This window comes from Mauremys mutica, chromosome 3, assembly GCF_020497125.1.
Source record: "Mauremys mutica isolate MM-2020 ecotype Southern chromosome 3, ASM2049712v1, whole genome shotgun sequence".
NCBI lineage: Eukaryota > Metazoa > Chordata > Testudines > Geoemydidae > Mauremys > Mauremys mutica.
In genome coordinates this window covers 51,720,006-51,738,187 of record NC_059074.1, presented here as the reverse complement: position 1 = coordinate 51,738,187, position 18,182 = coordinate 51,720,006, and the positions used below count along the sequence as shown (strand labels likewise).

Sequence of the window (18,182 nt, the reverse complement as noted above, 5' to 3'; positions counted from 1 at the left end):
AAAATATTCCTTTTCAAAGAAAGACTAAGTATGGAAAATGTTAACCTGAAAGGTAAATATTTTGGAAAGTTTTTTTTAATTATATCTGTTTAATAACATAATAAATACATTTGTATTTCCCTCTCCAACAAGAACACCCACTTTTAGACTTCCGGCTCCACAAACATCACCTCTCTTTGACAGAGACCTGCCTCTCTCTCCCCCTCCTGAAACCAGGGTATTTCCAGGCTGCACAGATCCCTGTCTACACTGAGTTCTCTGGCAAGTGAGATTGCCTAAGTAGGCCTGCTCAGGTTTCTCCTCAAAGGTTATAAACAGCATAATTGCCCCCAGTATTAAGGTACCACACAACCCCTTCTAAGCAAGCACATTTGTTCTTAATGTAAAAGCTTTACAGAAACAACATAATAAAATAATAAAAGAACATGCATGCATGCTAATAAGCTTACCAAAGATCACCACAACTTCAAAAAGGGTTATGGCAGGAGTCAGTCCTTTAAACCCTTTTTATCCTTCATGATATAGTCTACACAGAGCCCCACTATAGAAGACCACCTAGCAGTGTCTTCCTGGAAAAAGGTGAGCTCAGCTAGCTAAACATTTTCTTCTTAACTGTATAGATACGTGTCCTTTTGTTCTTGTGAAGATCCTTCAGCCCTTTCCCAAAGGAATTTCCTTCTCTCTCATTTTTGTCTCATACCCAATAGTTCTAACTGGTTTTGGCCCCCATCTTTTAGGAATGTCTCCCTTCCTATCTTCCTTCACTTACTGTGTGACGCATTCATTTTCATGGTTTTCCATTGAAAAAGATTTATACGGCCATCACTGGCTTTTGTTCTCCTGAGAAGCCTAGTACAAAGTGGCAGAGGATAATGTCTAGGCAGGTTTCATGAGTCCTCCCTATGAGCAGTTTACCGAAGAACACAAGTGAAATGTATTCATACAAAAAGTGCATAAAAGTTCTGAAGAATAACCACACTATTATTAGTCGCATGGCTAGATATAGCCATCTGTCACACATACTTTTCTATGGTGTTAGTTAACTACAGTAAATATTTGCTTACAAAAATCCTACCTAACCCAGATGGCTTCTTTGTTCCTCATTTGTAAGGCTGGAGATGAATTTGGACTGTGTTCCAGCAGCATCTCTGGAATGGGCTTTCTAAAGCAGCAGGAAGAAACTCTACCTAACCCCAATTAGTTTTGTTTTGTATAGTCTGGGTGATACTCTTATCCCACTACACAATAAAGACAATTAATGTCAGAAGAAAAAATAACAAATAAGTGTTCATAATCAAAGTTTTCTTTTGTGATTTTTTTTATTTAAAAAAGCTAAGGGAGCATTTCAAGTTAGTGTTTTATGTGGATTTTGTATGTGCAAACTTTATTTTTCATCAACATGAAACAGATCTGAGATTTACACAAATTTTCATGTATTCTCTTACAGCAGCAAGACTGAATATCTATTTTTTCTTTCCAAAATACATCTATTAGTTCAGTCAATCTGTCCCCCATTCCTGGATAATTAAAAGAAAAATTGACAGTATGATTAAGAGATGGTTAACCCTTGTGAAGCTTGATATTTTGTGAGCTCCATGTACTGTTCTTTGGATTTGCAAAACGAGTTAAATTTAATTTATTATCATTATTTATAACAATAGTGTCCCAGGGCCCCAATCAGGATCAAGACCTTTATTGCTGGACATGTTACATCATGTGCAAACATGCTGTAAAAGACACTCCATACCCCAAAGAGATTATACACTAAATAGAAACTTTAATTTCATGTAATTTAAAGCCATGTAAAAGGTGATTAATTAAAAAAAATGCTTCTAGCTAATGGTAAGTTGTGCTATATTCTAGAGATAGAGGAACACCACCAAAAAGCTAGATGCAACTAGTTGGCCATGTACACACTGCCCAAAGATTATGGAGTTTGAGTCATGATTTCAAACCCATGATTTTAAAGTGGCTTTAAAATTAGGAAAATCTAGTTCTCTCATCCCTAAATATAATAAAGCATATATGTAGTCTCTACAGGAACTTTGTTGTAGAGGAGGTCTGAAGTGCAGCTATGTTAAAATGTCTATAAAAATAACATATCTACAGATAATGAAATTGGCATTATAATTCTATAGAAATTGTGCCTTTTAAGCACTGTCTATAGGTCCCACTCATAACTCTCTCATTTCTGCTTTTTACCGGGGGCCAACAGCAGAGCATAGTGTTTTCTCCAGAACCTTCAGCTTGAATGCTGCAAGTTAAATAACTTGACCAGGATGTATGTCCCATAAGTAATATAGTATTTCATTTTCAAAACACAAACATGAATCACAAATATTTACCATGTAAACAGTAAATGCTCATATACTATCCTTAGCTGAATGAGTTGCATTTCATTTTTTGTATATTATATCATATTAATATATTTTTCTTGTTGTTCATTCCAGACGCAGCACTGTTTTTTCCATCCTTCAATGGGAACTCTTATTTAGAACTGCCTTCTGTAACATCTGTATCAAAGATCCAGCTTGCACTGGGGCAGGAACCAAACAGAATTACAAATATATACTTGACAGTGAAAACAACTGCTTTAAATGGCACTATCCTTTACAGTGAGTACCAGTTATACTTGAACCCGCAGTAGCAGTTTAATCTCCTTCAGCTCTTATTAACTTCAGTGTAGATCCAGCTGGTGTATCCTATTCAGTGATAGAATTACTCATTAAAATGCAGTAGAATCCTTTTGGTTTTTTACTCCATGATGCATTACCAAATTGGGGCCATAGTTCTTCCTGTTATTCTGAAAAGTTCTTTAATTTATGACCCATTCAGCGGAACATAACTTACAAGTGAAAACGCCGCTCATGACAAGGAAGAACACAGCAAACGTATGACTCCAATAATATACTGTTATAGCTATAAAATACAAATGCTGTGGACATTTCAAATAATTTATTATGGGGTGGCAGCTTCTTCACAGTTGGGTTGAGACTTACTTCCCATAATAAGTCTGATCTTGGTCCCAGTGTCATTAACTCTTGCAAAGTTATAATAAATTCTACAATGTTGTGGTATTTCAGAAGGTTGCTTGTGATTTCATATTACTGCATATCTGCCAGCAGCCCCCCAAAGGCTATTGTTCCAGTCTGTATGGATGGACTTGCTGTCAGAGAAGGGCATTGTTCATTACCTCCTTTGGTGTCTCATTTTCTCCTTTGCAGTTTTGTGTGCAGTAAGGTGGAGTGAGCTGCTGAGGCAATATTCCTTCCACCAGACAAGAGGAGAGAGGGGCTGCCTCGTCAATTCCTTTTGTGCATTTTGTGTATTTAGGGTGGACCTGTACATACACACAAAGGAGAGTGGGGATAAAAAAATCAGAAGGTCTAAAAGCAGCTATGATATTTGTCATCTTACACTCCTTAAACTCTATTCATATCCATGGTTGTTAGGAATTTTCACTTTAAAAAAAAACTTGTTGGGAAAGGATTCCTTAGTCCATGCTCTTTTGACCAAGAATTTGGAGCAGGGTACCTTGTGGATACTCTCCCTTTGCTACAATTTCTTTGGGGTTGGCCTACATACAGAACTTGTACTGGTTTCACTTAAATCATTTTGGTTAAACTGGTACAACTTTTGTGTGGACTCTTTTATCTGTCTAAAACTAGTTATACTAGTTTAGCTGAATATATAAATTTACAGGCACAAGCTAAACCAATATAAGTCAGGTTTAAACTTATAGAAGAACTTCCAAATGGCCACAGACAAAAGCGGCTCTGGTTTCATTAAATTGGCATAAAATAACATCTTTATGTTGGTACAACTCTGTGTTTAGACTAAGCCTTAGAGCCTGGAGGCTGTTTTTTCCCTCTCTGGCACATTCTATGTGGTAATTCTGAAACAGTGTAAGACTCAAGTGATCTAATTTAAAACAAGATTTATTAAGAATGGAAAGAATCAGATTGAAACAAAAGAAATATTTTGCATAACATACCTATTCATATACTTTCATTAAAGTTACAGACCTGAGGCCTGGCCTATGCACGAAGTTGCACCAACGTAACTAAAGCTGTGACTTTAAAACAATTGTTAATTTTGGTGCAACTTTGTGTGTGGACGCTCATATCAATTTAAACCTGGCTTAAAGGGCTTTTTTATACAGAGTGTTATTTTTGATTAACTATTCTTGACTAACTCCATGTGTGAACATGCTTATTCTGGAATAAAGCTGCCTTAGTTGTGTTTACCTTAATCTGCTTTCCAAGATTTAGCTTTCCCCAGTAAATTTACTGTGGCAATCTCAACAGATTTAACCAGTATTAAACAGATAAGTTTAAACAAGTATTTGTATCACTTTAACTAAATCAGTTTAACTAAGCCAGTGAAAATTTATGCATAGATAATGCCTTATGTTTCTAGTTAGCAATTTGTCCCATTCTGTCCTCTGACCCAGCCTATCAGAGACTTATCTGTCTGTCTTTTGTGAGGAGACAGCGTGTCTGATGCACTGCCTATGGCTTCAAGACATTTTTGGCTCAACATTTTCAACTATATAATTCTGTGATCATTCAGATTTTAAAGGTATTAGGTGTTTGTTATAAAATCAGGCAATCCCTCCCATGAAGGTATTTACAAAGATGTTCTCTCTGAGGATGTTATCACCATTTCATATTACATGTCCATTGTACATACACAATGGCATTCACTATTACAATCTGTCTCATCAGGTAAACAGGTTTGAGGGGTGCTGTTTTCCCTCTTGTAAACTTTATTTTTCCATATGTTCCTTTTAAAGGTAGATCTACCAAGATCTAGGGCTTGTCTGTTCCACCGTTTGAAGTATGAGGGTATAAAGAAAATGCGCACCAAAGTCATATGTTGTAATTCCCCCATGTGGACACTGCGGCTGCAAATTAAAAGGTTCCTAGTTTTCATTAAAAAGTCCACTTTAAACAAGACTTAGTTAATGTGAACTAGGAACCCTTTAGTTTGCGCTCGCATCATCCACATAGAGGAGTTACGGTGGAGCACTTTTATTTGTGCCTCTGTAGTCTGAACAATGGGCAATGTAGACAAACCTTAGCACTCCTTTGCAATTCTCCACACTCTGTGTCTGTCAGTTGCTGGAAGAAATCTTTTTTGAATCATAGAAGATTAGGGTTGGAAGAGACCTCAGGAGGTCATCTAGTCCAATCCCCTGCTCAAGACAGGACCAACATGAACTAAATCATCCCAGCCAGGGCTTTGTCAAGCCAGGCCTTAAAAACCTCTAAGGATGGAGATTCCACCACCTCCCTAGGTAGCCCATTCCAGTGTTTCGCCACCTTCCTAGTGAAATAGTGTTTCCTAATATCCAACCTAGACCTCCTCCACTGCAACTTGAGACCATTGCTCCTTGTTCTGTCATCTCCCACCACTGAGAACAGCTGAGCTCCATCCTCTTTGGAACCCCCTTTCAGGTAGTTGAAGGCTGCTATCAAATCCCCCCTCGCTCTTCTCTTCTGCAGACTAAATAAGCCCAGTTCCTTCAGCCTCTCCTCATAAATCATGTGCCCCAGCCCCCTGATCATTTTCGTTGCCCTCCACTGGACTCTCTCCAATTTGACCACATCCTTTCTGTAGTGGGGGTGCTCAAAGCTGGACGCAATACTCCAGATGCCAAATAGAGGGGAATAATCACTTCCCTTAGTCTGCTGGCAATGCTCCTACTAATGCATCCCAAGTATTCCATTAGCCTTCCTGGCAACAAAGGCACACTGCTGATTCATATCCAGCTTCTCATCCACTGTAATACCCAGGTCCTTTTCTGCAGAACTACTGCTTAGCTAGTCGGTCCCCAGCTGTAGCAGTGCATGGGATTCTTCCGTCCTGAGTGCAAGACTCTACACTTGTCCTTGTTGAACCTCATCAGATTTCTTTTGGCCCAATCCTCCAATTTGTCTAGGTCACTCTGGCCCCTATCCCTCCAGTGTATCTACCTCTCCACCCAGCTTAGTGTCATCTGTGAACTACAATATGTTAATATTTAAAGGAAGGTTATTAATATTTTTGTGTTAACCTGACAGACAGCTCATTATCTGATTTGTGTCTCAGTTTCAATAGGCGGGGCACAAATAATTCTTAGACTTCAACATAAATTATTTTGTATTTCTAATATACATTATTGACAGATTGAAACTAATCTGACAGTGTTTAGAAAGCTCATGATTCTTCTTCAAGTGCCCTCTGCATATTCCCACTCATGGAATGTGTTTGCTGGCAGAGTACAGTCCAAGCCAGTAAGTACAGTCCAAGCCAGAACTCTGTCTATCCTCTGTCATCTCTATGATTCTGAACACACCAACAGAATGTTTTGAAAAGCATAGCATTCAGCACCTCAGCTCCAGCACTGACAATCACTTTGCATGCTTCCAAGAGAAAATGGGGACTGCACCTCGACCGTCTGTTAATTTGGGCCCACTGGTTTTATCACGAAAAGACATTCCATACAAATGTACTAAAGTTGAGAGCTATCTGTCTAGTTCTCAAATTGTTTCCACCTCACATCCAGAGCCAAATAGAGCAAGTCATCACAGACAACATGACAGCAATGTATTACCTGAACAAACAGAGAAGAGCTCACTCATTGCAATTCTGTAAGGAGGCTATCAGCTATGGGGCTGGTGAATCCACTATAACTTCTACCCAATTATCTTTCACTAAGAGGCAAGGGTAAAGTCACAGCAGATCAGGTCAGTAGAGATCTGACACAGTGCACAAATCATCTCTAAAGGACTCAGTAATTCAGGGCACATTCAACTTTTGGGAACTTCTGGACATAGATCTGTTTGCCACCAGGCAGAATACAAAATGCCCTCATTTCCACAGAACAGTGGTCAAGGACAAACTATCTGTATAAACACATTCCTTCTGAACTGAGGGAAGGGCCTTGGCTTCTTATATGTTTCCTTGCCTCCTCCCCACCCTTTTCCTCTTGTACAGAAGTTGATACAAAAGATAAGACATGATGAGACCAGGGTAATTCTAATTCCTCCCTTATTGCCAAAACAGCAGTGGACCTTAGTCACCTCTCCAACAGGATTTACAAACATCTACCAGTGATGCTGGACATAGTGTTCAACAGGATATGAACACTGATCACCTGGATGCCTCTCTCACTACATCTAGCTGCGTGTGCTATAGGACTTTAACAAACCTGGAAAAATCTTGAACTTTAGAGATGCAGCAAGTTTGTGTAGACACAACCAGTTGAGGCACAGCCGTTATGTCAAAGAACAATGTAAATTACCAAGATTTCTTATTAACTTGCTGATATACCTTGCTGAAGTCCAGGTATGTTATGTGATATTTGTATATATGATGGGCCTGGGTCTGATCTCACAGATACTGATTTTACATGAGTGTAGCACCAATAGACCTAACTGTGCATTCAGTTACACTGTTTTAAATGCAGGATTACTCCAGAGTCAGTGGAGAGTTATTCTAGATTTACACCAGTGGAGCTGTGTGAGTAAAATATGACCTATGGAATTTAATGGAGTTATTCTTGATTTACATAGTTCAAAACCAGGTGCAATGTGTTATGTGCAGTGCTTCCTTAGATGATAATGTACTTTTAACTGAAACAAAATGGTGTTGAGAAAATTAAAATAGTTTTCAGTTTTAGATATCAGAAGGAAATATTAATGTTCCCAAATTTACATTTCACCCAGCAGTAGGTATTTGTATGGAACACAAGTACCTATGTATAAATGATGAAAGCGTCTTTCTGAACCATCTGTAGAAACTAATGTTTTTGTCTGTTACCCAACCATGAAATTTAAAAGCTGGTAGCCCACCGTGAAATTTAGAGGCAACAGTTCAATACATACAAACTCTAAAGAACACTGACAGAAAGCAAAAACATAATATTTTTAAGCAGCTCACAAAAGTGATTTTATGGTTCTCCAGTTTTCCAGCTACACAGAACTGGCAGGTATACATTTGGGACAAAGGTCTTTCTATTTTTCAAATAAATGCAGATAATAAAAATAAAAGTAGTAGGTCTTAGGGAATCCTTTTTTTCTAATGCCCTAAATTCTTAAATCCAGGCTAGTTCTATATCTTAATCAGTTTACTATTTCAGATCAAAACACTCATTATTTTTGATCACATAAGCAATTAGGAGACTGTAAAACTCACACTTTCTGTATATCACATAATTCACATTTTCTTTCCCTGTCTTTCTGGTACTTGGATGGAAAACTCCAAGGAAAATGTAAGTGCTACACTTTTCCATCTGCTATAGTAAGATCAGTTAAAAGTGTGATTTTTTTTTTAGACATTTCTCTACTGGCAAAATCCCTAGTATTGGTGCAGTTATGCCAGTATAGCTTATTTTCCTCTGGGAACCTGTATAAACTACACCAGCAAAAGCACTTTTCTGTGGGTGGATAAGCAGTATCTACACTAAGAGGGTTTACAGTATAGCTGTACCAGTATAGATAAAAGAACAAACATTTTCTAATGTAGACCTGACCTAAGTCTTGGTATCCTCACAAAATTTCAAGTAGTGTTAGTTGAATTCCACTTAGAAAGTTTTTTCTTTTCTGTAGTTTTATTTGAATAAAATATTCTCCAGTTCCATCCTGGACTGTTCCATGCTGTTGGTGTTACTAAACAGCCATTGTACTTCAACATGCAAGTGGTTGCATTTCAGTTGTAGATGAAATGATCTCTCTCTATAAGATGTATGTCAGGTAGTAAAATGTGTTGGCGTGCTTCCTTATGAAAAGTATTATAACTGTTAAATATGCAGAGGAAGGATGAACCCAAGAAGGTAGCATCAGTTCTAGCATTAGCCTTCTGTAGCTCTTGAGCTCAGGTGAATGAAAGGACTAGATTATGATTTGTCCTTTCTCAAGAGCACAAGCTATGGGAAAAGTTTCTTGTGCCATTTTCTTATCGCTTTTGTACCTATGCAGAGTGGGTGTAATCCAGACAAGTGTTCATTTGTATATCTTATACTCTTTGTGATAGACCCAGGCCAGTGGGGTACACCAGAATAGCAGAAGGCAGATATACTGGCCACTGGATTAACAGTTTTCTGTTCCCTGACTGACCAGAGCAGGGGCTGCTCCAGGCTAATGAGAACACCTGACTCTAATTAACCCGTAACGAGTCAGGTGAGGCCATTAAGCTAATGTGACCACCTGACTCTAATTAAGGGCCTGCTGATACTATAAAAAGGGCTCACTCCAGTCAGGCAGAGGAGATCCAGGGAGCCAGAGGAGAGGAAGTGTGGCTGAAGGGCTGGTTACTAAAGACACCCTCAACCCATCATTAAAGGAGCCCTAAGGTAAGGGTGAAGAAGGGAGAAGCAGGAGAGCTGTGGGGAAGTGGCTCAGGGAAATGTAGCAACTCTGTCAGTGAAAGGTTGGCTGCCAACAACTGCTACCATTAGGGTCCCTGGGCTGGAACCCGGAGTAGAGGGCGGGCCGGGTTCCCCCCAACCCACCACTACAGGAACAGCTCCTGGAAGGGGAAGTCAGGTCCCTGTCAGGACAGGAGGCTGAACAGAGACTGTGGGAGTTTTCTCACCAACCTCCTTGCAGGCCTATGATGAAAAGGGCTCAGTAGACTAACCCTGGCCCTAGAGAGAGAAGGGCTACGTGGAGGGTCACAGTGAGCCACTGAGGCTAGCATAAACCGCCTAGAAGCGCAGGACCCACAGGAGCAAGGTCAGAGCTCTGCCACAACTTGTATATGTTTGTATCTAAAGTCATTCCCAATTGGCAACCAAAAATATACTAGGATTTTGATATCTTGGGCTATCATTTTTTTACATGGACAATTAAGTCTATTTTTCTTTTTAAAATCCTACATACCTCATGCATGCATAACAATGCATAATTTGGTAGATGTGTGTATCACTTTGTTAGCCTGCCTGTATTCTGAAGGGTATTGTAGCTCAAGTTGCAAACATAAATGGTTGATAAAGTGTTTTACTGAGTCATTTTATTAAACTTGTATTAGTAAAGAGATGCTGAAATGTGTCAGTATGTCCTAGATCCAGTTGTTAGGTCAAAGGTTGCAATAAATATTTATAACAGAATATTATGTCCACCAAAAAGTCCAAGGGCCACATTTTAAAAACAGGCATGCAGTTGTAAAATTTACACTGACAAACCTGACAATTGCATGTGCAAACACATAGAGTTTGTTCTTCATTTCCTGATCTGCTAGTGCAAATATTAGCTTTACAGGCACAATTTGGATGACCAGTTTTGTAAATATTATCATATGGGCAATTTGGTAGGACAATTTTCTGTAAAATTAAAATTCTAATAATTACAAAGAATAAGATGAAATTAAAGTATGTCTTAATGATTTTTCTATTGGCCACCACAGTATTCGCCCCGGTATTTTCTATTGGACACCAATATTCACCCTGGTATTCACCAAACCCCTTAAACTGCTGAGGGATTAATATCAGGCTGCTAGACTAAATGCTGGTTTTGAATCAGATTCTTATTAAAAAACTGCAGTTACATATTTTCCACTCTGCCTGAACACCTAATTGATCTGGGGAAAGTATAGAGGGCAGATAAGGCTTGGAACCTTGTGCCAGGCACAGCTGATAAAAGAATAATACATCTCCTTAGAAATAATAGCATGAAATAGACCCTTAGTGAGAGCAGAACAGAAGTATGAGCAGCAGTGGAGATGAAAAATAAAGCTTTTCATACCTGTCACTGAACCAGCCTTCTGAATTCTGGAACCCATACAAAGAAGCCTCTAATAAGGCAGAGGGGAACAGAGTGAGATAAAGAACATGTCATGAGGTGCACTTGTTGCAAAATTGAATGGTTGGTCTTTCTTCAAGAAATATCTGGGGTTTTGTCCTGGGATACCGAAGTGCAGACCAGAATTTTATTTTGTGCTTCCTTTTTGAAAAGAACTAAGACTGTGCCAGAGAAGTACATGATCCTCAAGGATTTAGAGCAGACATTTGACCAAATCCCAGGTGGCAAATTATACCAGTTCTTTTAGGAGGATGTAATTCAGAGCCATCTTTTTCAGTGTAGTAAATGCTAGTATTTAAAGTGAGAAATGTGTGTCTGGAGGTCATTGGCAAAAAATCAGATACGTTTATTCTCAATAGTAGTTGCTGTTACTGTCGCTACTGTCCTCCTGTTTAAGAGAGATTTACAGGAACAACTCAGCTGGAGAAGGGAAAGTGTCATGTTTCCTGTTCAATTCTTTTCTGATTTATTCCTATCTAAGTACACAAAGAACTACAACTTTTGGCAGTAGCTTTATCTTAAACAAAAGGTGTTACTACTACAGTAGGATGAGCCAACATTTGTAAAATTTTTGTTGAGTTCATGTTTAACATATTAGCCTAATGGGAAGAGAATTGTTTCAGTGAGTTGAGAAATAAACTTGTCAATATGAAATGTGTGTTCAGTTCTTCAATTTTTTAAACTGTACAAAATGATGTTTCAAAGTTTTAAAGTTAACTCACAAAAAAAAGCACAAAATAATTTCTAGTCATAATGGTTTTGAATACACAATTTTAAAATAATGCCTATTTAAACTATATTAAACTCTAATCCTTTTTTTTCCCATTATCCTCAGATAATTGGTACTGAAGTAGAAAAATGATCCTCAAACATACAGAATGATTACATTTATTGATACCCATTGTTACTGGAATATATCCCAGTCTTTATTCTGAATTCTCATAGTCTTTTTCTGTGAAAGTCCTCTTCATTCTATGATGAAGTGTCTGGCAAATTTTGAGGCTCTTTTTCCCTTATTCCAGAGCATTGCCTCTGTTTATCATATCTTCAGACATCCTAATTTTTCTTCCTGGGGCATCACCCCTCTTTACTCTATAATTTTAAAACCTTGTGTAGATGCTTCCCTCTCCTCAGATTCCTGTAGTGGCTGGGCTGAAATAAAGGCACCTTCTCAGTACCCCTGACCAATACTTTACTTCCCAAGCACCAGAGAACTATCCATGAACCTTCAGGTTTCAGCTTGCCTCCCCCCCTTCATATTAAAGAAAAATTTACCGAGAAAAATGTTTTCTTGCCATTTATGTCATTTAGTCTCCTGAAAAGAGAAAAATTAGTTTATCTGAAAGTTTGCTTCTCGTAACGGAGGGTATGCTGTGGTCTGGATCGTATACTAGCAGGGCAGGCTCCGGCTTTTTTGCCACCCCAAGCGGCAAAGTTTGGGGAGGGGGAATATAAAGCTGAGTGGCAGCACTTCGGCAGCAGCTAAATTGCGCCACTTCGTTTGGCAGCTATTCGGCGGCGGGTCCCCACTCCCTCTCTTCCTCTTCGGCGGCACTTTGGCGGCAGCTCAAAGAGGAAGAGAGGGAGTGAAGGACCCACTGCCGAATTGCTGCTGAAGACCCAGACGTGCCATCCCTTTCCATTGGCCACCCCAACCACCAGCTTCCTTCGCTGGTGCCTGGACCCAGCCCTGTATACTAATCAGCTATTAGACCCACTCATTCCATCACTATGGAATGATTACATTTATTGATACCCATTGTTACTGGAATGTATCCCAGTCTTTATTCTGAATTCTCATAGTCTTTTTCTGTGAAAGTCCTCTTCATTCTATGATGAAGTGTCTGGCAAATTTTGAGGCTCTCTTTCCCTTATTCCAGAGCATTGCCTCTGTTTATCATATCTTCAGACATCCTAATTTTTCTCATTATGGAATGAGCACCTTCATTTGAATTTACACTCCCTCTGCAGGACTACTCTAGCACTGCAAGCATGACTTCCCATTTATCTGAGTTACTTCTGTAGGGACCATTACCATAGTATGTGAACATCTCACACTCTTTAATGTATTTATCCTCACACTGCCCTTGCAAAGTAGAGAAGTCATATTATCTACATTTTACAGATGGGGAAATGAGGTACAGAAAGACTAAGTGACTTGGTTGAGGAGGAGTAAGAAATTGGACTCAGGTTTCCCAAATCTCAAGGTAGCATTCCAACCACTGGACTACCTTCCTCCCAAAGCTTAAACCATGTTCACTAGCTAGAAAATATTAATAATACCACATTAATAAAATGAAACATCTAAAAACGTAATTTAAAATTTTGACATGAAAGGACAAGTTGTTCAGACCAGAGGATGTCCTCCATTGTGAGAAATAAAAATTACAGGTAAGGAATAGAGAAGTTACCGGAAACTGTCATTCTTTGCAAGTGTCACCACTGAATATTCACATTTGTGGGCTCAAGATGCAGAACCTATCCATTCTCACTTACTACTCCCTCCCTCCCGGCGACAGAGGTATATTCAGTTCCTTGGGACTACTGAAGGTGCAGTGAGCTTGGGATTCAGAGTGTTCACTGCTTCCTTGGCATTTTTTGTTTGTTTTGGTTTAATTTGCCTCTTTGGGTCCTATTTTCCCCCTATCTGTCTTACATACTTATATGGCCCCTGTTACTGTAGTACCTGAATTTTGTGTTTAGTTACATTCTCAGTCAACTGTCTTAAAATAAAAAATGAGACACAGAGGAAACAGTGCCAATATACTATGAGCATCATCTACACCTACAAAGAGTGTGAGAGCTGTCTCAAATCCACCTTCTCTTCTGGCCCAGATGAAAAAAAGAAATTCCAGTATCTACTTCATTTTACAAGTGGTAATGTGCAAAGGTCATTTTTAAAAAGAAATAACTTCCTTTTTTTCCCTTATACATATGTATCTACTGATCTGGGCATTATTCAATGGAAGGAGCAAACAGTAATAGTTAATTTCTAAAAAGGGAAGAAACTTCAGGCACCATAAATCCCTCTAATAGAAACAAAAAGGAAAAATACATTATTTGTGTCCTTTTCTCATTTTAATATTATTTGCTTGCTTAGCATAAATCACAAGCAGCTTCTAAAGACTAAAGGCTGCATTAGCAGTACATAAAGGAATAAAAATTTCTTGTTGATACATTGCAAATTTCACTGTACAAATTTTATACATCTCACTCCATGGCTCTGAGAAGACTTTATAAAATGTATTGCGATGCACTTAGGAGGGGTCTCATTCACTGCTTTGTATATTGGTAGAGGTTTGATATGATCCTCAGGGAAGGAAGCATAAGGTTATCTGACCTTCTGCATTCTGCTGTGGTACAGATTAGTTTTAAAATCCCTATAAAGTCTAAATATATATGTTTAATGATGTTTGATTTTGGACAAAAATAGTCCTAGTGGAACTCTGTTGATTTTTGGCTGCATACAACGTGAGGCTCCAATGGTGCATTTAGGGCCTGATTCCCAAAGCCTATTGAAGCCAATGGGAAGACTTCTACTGACTTCAGTGGATTTTGGATCTGGCCTTTGAAGTCTCAGATCTTCCCACTTTACGAACCTTCTTTAACAAATTGGGTTCATTGCGAAGACTTGCCTCTGCTATCTACTCTTCATTATGAATTCTTTTATGAATGTCAAGAAGGTCAACAATGAGCTTTTAAACCCTGTCAGGCACAGAACTTCATCTTGTAATCTCAAATAGACTAGAATTAGCCTTAACAGTAGAAGAATCCCCTTACCTCTGTCTTAGACGTATAGAACATAAAATAGTGTTCAACCTCCAAGGATCTCCAAGCAGAATTTATAAGATTGAGGTATAAGCCACTGATACCACCTGACACTGTCAGGCCTGAAAGGGACACTGCTATGTATGTTGTGGGAAAGGATGTGTTTCCAGATTTCCCTTGCTCTCCAAGTGATCATCCCATCACACTAAAGCTGTTCATGCTCTGGGAATTTCAAGGTCTGTGGATGTGACCAACTACCACAAACATTAGCTTCTCTGTGCCACTGTCTTAAAAATAGTATTGTAGACAAGGAAAGCATCAACATTACAATACATAGATGGATTTATGAATTTTGCAATTTGACTGCTGTTGGAAAAGGCATCCAAAAGACTTAACAGACTTGAACAGTGTGAAAACCTACAGGGTGCAAAACTCCCATTTAACTTAAAAAAGCCAGGTATTCACCCACTTTTTATTCCATGCCAAATGATCAATGAGATGGTATTATGTACCATAAATGTTTGTGTCACATTCCACTTTACATGCTTTTCATTCAGCAAACATCCTATGAGACACTCCCTACTTTTTCATTTCTTTTCTTCTCTCCTCTTTTCCTCCTGTCAGTTTTTTCCTTCCTTCCAGAGAGCTGCAGCCCCTCTTGGGACTTATCTAAAATCCAATAAAAGCTTTTAATCAAAAAAGAAAATGTCTCAATTCCTATGTATTTATAATCTGTAAATTGGTAAACGGGATTTGGTTTTTTATATAGCATTTTGTAACTTACAAATTTTGTAACTTACAAATCCTGTGAGCAGACATCCAGCTCTATGTAGTTGTATCGGATAAACACACTAGTGTGTGTGTGTGTGTGTGATGTGTGAGTTCTTTTGTTCCCTATGTGCCCCCTTCACCCCCCCCCTTTCTTTGCCCCTTGCTCCCCGTTTCTTCTCTTTTCCCTTTAAGGGCTTCTAAAGAGAAGCTGCTGTTGCCAGCTGTGTTCTGTTTAGTGGTAGTGCAGCTCCTGCTTCCATTTCTTGTTCTTTGAAGCTGCACTACCATCAAACAGCTGAATAGAAGGGGACTGGCAGCAGCAGGTTCTCTTGAGGGCCCATTCTGATCAGTTAACTAAGCAAAGGGACAGGGAGGGAAGAGGAAAGAAGAAGGGAAACCGGGGGAAGAAAAAATGAAAGGAGCAAGTTGGTTGGAGAGGACGAAGGCAGCCGCAGACTTAATTGGATTTTAAAGCTCAAACCCAATATTAGCACATAGTAGTGGGTTCCTGGATACACTAACTGTAGAGGTATGAATAGGATTTACATTTGTTTTATTATAATTGCATCAATAGTAACCATATAGTTAAGGTTTCATTGAGTTTTGCACTTAAGACCAAAATCCCTTTTCCTTATACAGCCCCGTGTTATTTTAAGAGTATATTTAAAAAAGATCTTGTCGGTTCATATGTATTTCATGGGAAGATAATTCAGAATTCTCATTGGCTACTCTGCTAACAACTAAGTAATTTTACAAACATGCCTGATTTTACCAGATTGATACCATAGCTCTTCTTATATGCCATAATTAGCAAAACATTTGACTATGCTGGGAAATCTCAGATGAGAGGTTTTTATTATACACATGGAGTGGAATCAGAATGCCTAAGAAGGATTTTTAGGTGAAAATCATAAGGGAAAACAATAAAGGACTAACCCTTGCACACACCATCACCAAGTGTTCCAGTCAGCTGTGATTAACCAGGTAGTCTAGGCCATTTGCACATACACATCTATCCTTCCCAAACAAGAACCTCAACAGAAATAAAAACACATTGGAAAGGGGTAGCTGGTTGTTTTAATGCTTTATCATTTCAGCTGTTAGTGTGAGAATTAACAGTCATATATACAAGAAAATTAGTTTGTCATTTTTATGGACATAAAAAAAACATTTTCAACCAAACTTTTGTTGCTTAAAGGCTAACATTATTGACTGGTTGGCAGATTATGAGGACTGTTAACTAAATTATGTCACTTTACTCAGTAGCACCAAATTGTTGTTCAAAAGCATATTTAAAGAGTTTATTAACAAGGATTTTGTCAATCAGTTAGTTGTGAGTAACAAATCCTAAGAACTAATTGATTGTTGTTTATAAAGGCTGCCAAAAGAATAGATTGGCCATTATAAATATGGGGAGAGAGATAGGATATACATAGTTCATAGAAAATTACTACATAGCCTCGAGGAACAATAATCTTATTCAGGAAAGATAGGTTTGCCCATCATTTCTAATAGATTAGTGGCCCTCTCCTGTTTTAATGCAAGCACAGAAGTACTTGCACACAGCTACATAATAATGAGATCTTTTCTCTGATGTTTTAAATATAGGTTTAAAAGGAATACAACTGATACCAACTAAGGGACTAAGAACATCATAGCAGTTTTCACATCCACCATAAATAAGAGCCTGCAGCGTATATTGCTGGTGGTTCATGAGCAATTTCATATTTAAATATGCCCTGTGAATAACTTGGTCCACCAAGTGTAAAGATCCAGGGAGTTCTCGTTGTGGTAATAATAATTAACCATCATTTGTTTTAAGAAGCATTAAGAATGAAATAAGCATTTTGAAAACTTTTATTTCACTCCTATTGATTTCATAGTGTGTGCATAATGAGTACATTGTGTCAAACTGTCAAAACAAATTGGAATGTTTTAACCACAATGCAGCATAAAAATACCATTACAAATGGTATTTTAAAAAAAAATTACATCCTTTGTGTTCCCCATTAAAACAGATACTTTGGAAGTCTTAGCTGTCATTTATGCAAAGACTCATTATTATATTTTAACATGTGCCAAGATATTACATTTAAAGTTGGTCAAATAATGATTCACTGACTATTTTATTTGGCAAATGACACAATATTTTCTAATACATTGACAAATATTTCCTTGAATTATGCTCACTGCTCTGCAGGCTGAGTGAACAATGAAAAGAAAATGTGTCTAATTTATTCTAAACATATGTTGAATGTTGAAAAGATCATTCCATAAATATTATTCAATCAGCCCTAATTACAAGTTTAATGTTAACTTCAGTTTTACATAGAAGATGCTTCATAAAACTGAGTAACTTGTGCTAAACAGAAAGATAAATCAAATAAGCATGTAACTATAACCTTAACATTTTCAAATATTTAGCATCTTGAGTTTCAACCATGAAAAGATTTTTAGCAAAAGAGAACATAAAAGCCAAAGGCATAAGATATAAACAATTTAAGTCAGCTTTCTGAGTTAACTAGATGTTACAGAAACATAATATTGAGCCAAGCATATAAGCATCTCAATAAGGATCTGTGATGGATATAGAAACACCACTCTAGGAAAGTACCTACTGCCCTGGAGTCAGAGATTTCATTTGGCTTGACCTGCAACACATGCCAAATAGAGGCCCTCCAGCTGTAAACTGAGAATCAGAAGGTGGAGGAGACTCCCTGTAAGAGGTGGGCTGATTCTGAATGAAGAATTTTTGTCTTCTAGGTATAAGGGGAGTTGTATTCATAAAGGCTGCGAGGTGGGGAGACCATTTTTCCTTTGGTCAGAAGAAAAGGCTGATCATATTTCCCAGAAGTAGTA

At 38.2% G+C, this 18,182-nt stretch overlaps 1 protein-coding gene across 1 annotated transcript in view; it reads left to right on the top strand.

The window, feature by feature from the left end:
• The window catches only part of LOC123366634 (protein eyes shut homolog), a 335,154-nt gene that overhangs the window by 165,462 nt on the left and 151,510 nt on the right, over positions 1 to 18,182 (top strand). The window contains exon 4 of the mRNA XM_045010281.1: positions 2,451 to 2,615. Within this exon, the coding sequence (XP_044866216.1) occupies positions 2,451 to 2,615 (165 nt within the window). The remainder of the gene's footprint in view (positions 1 to 2,450; positions 2,616 to 18,182) is intronic.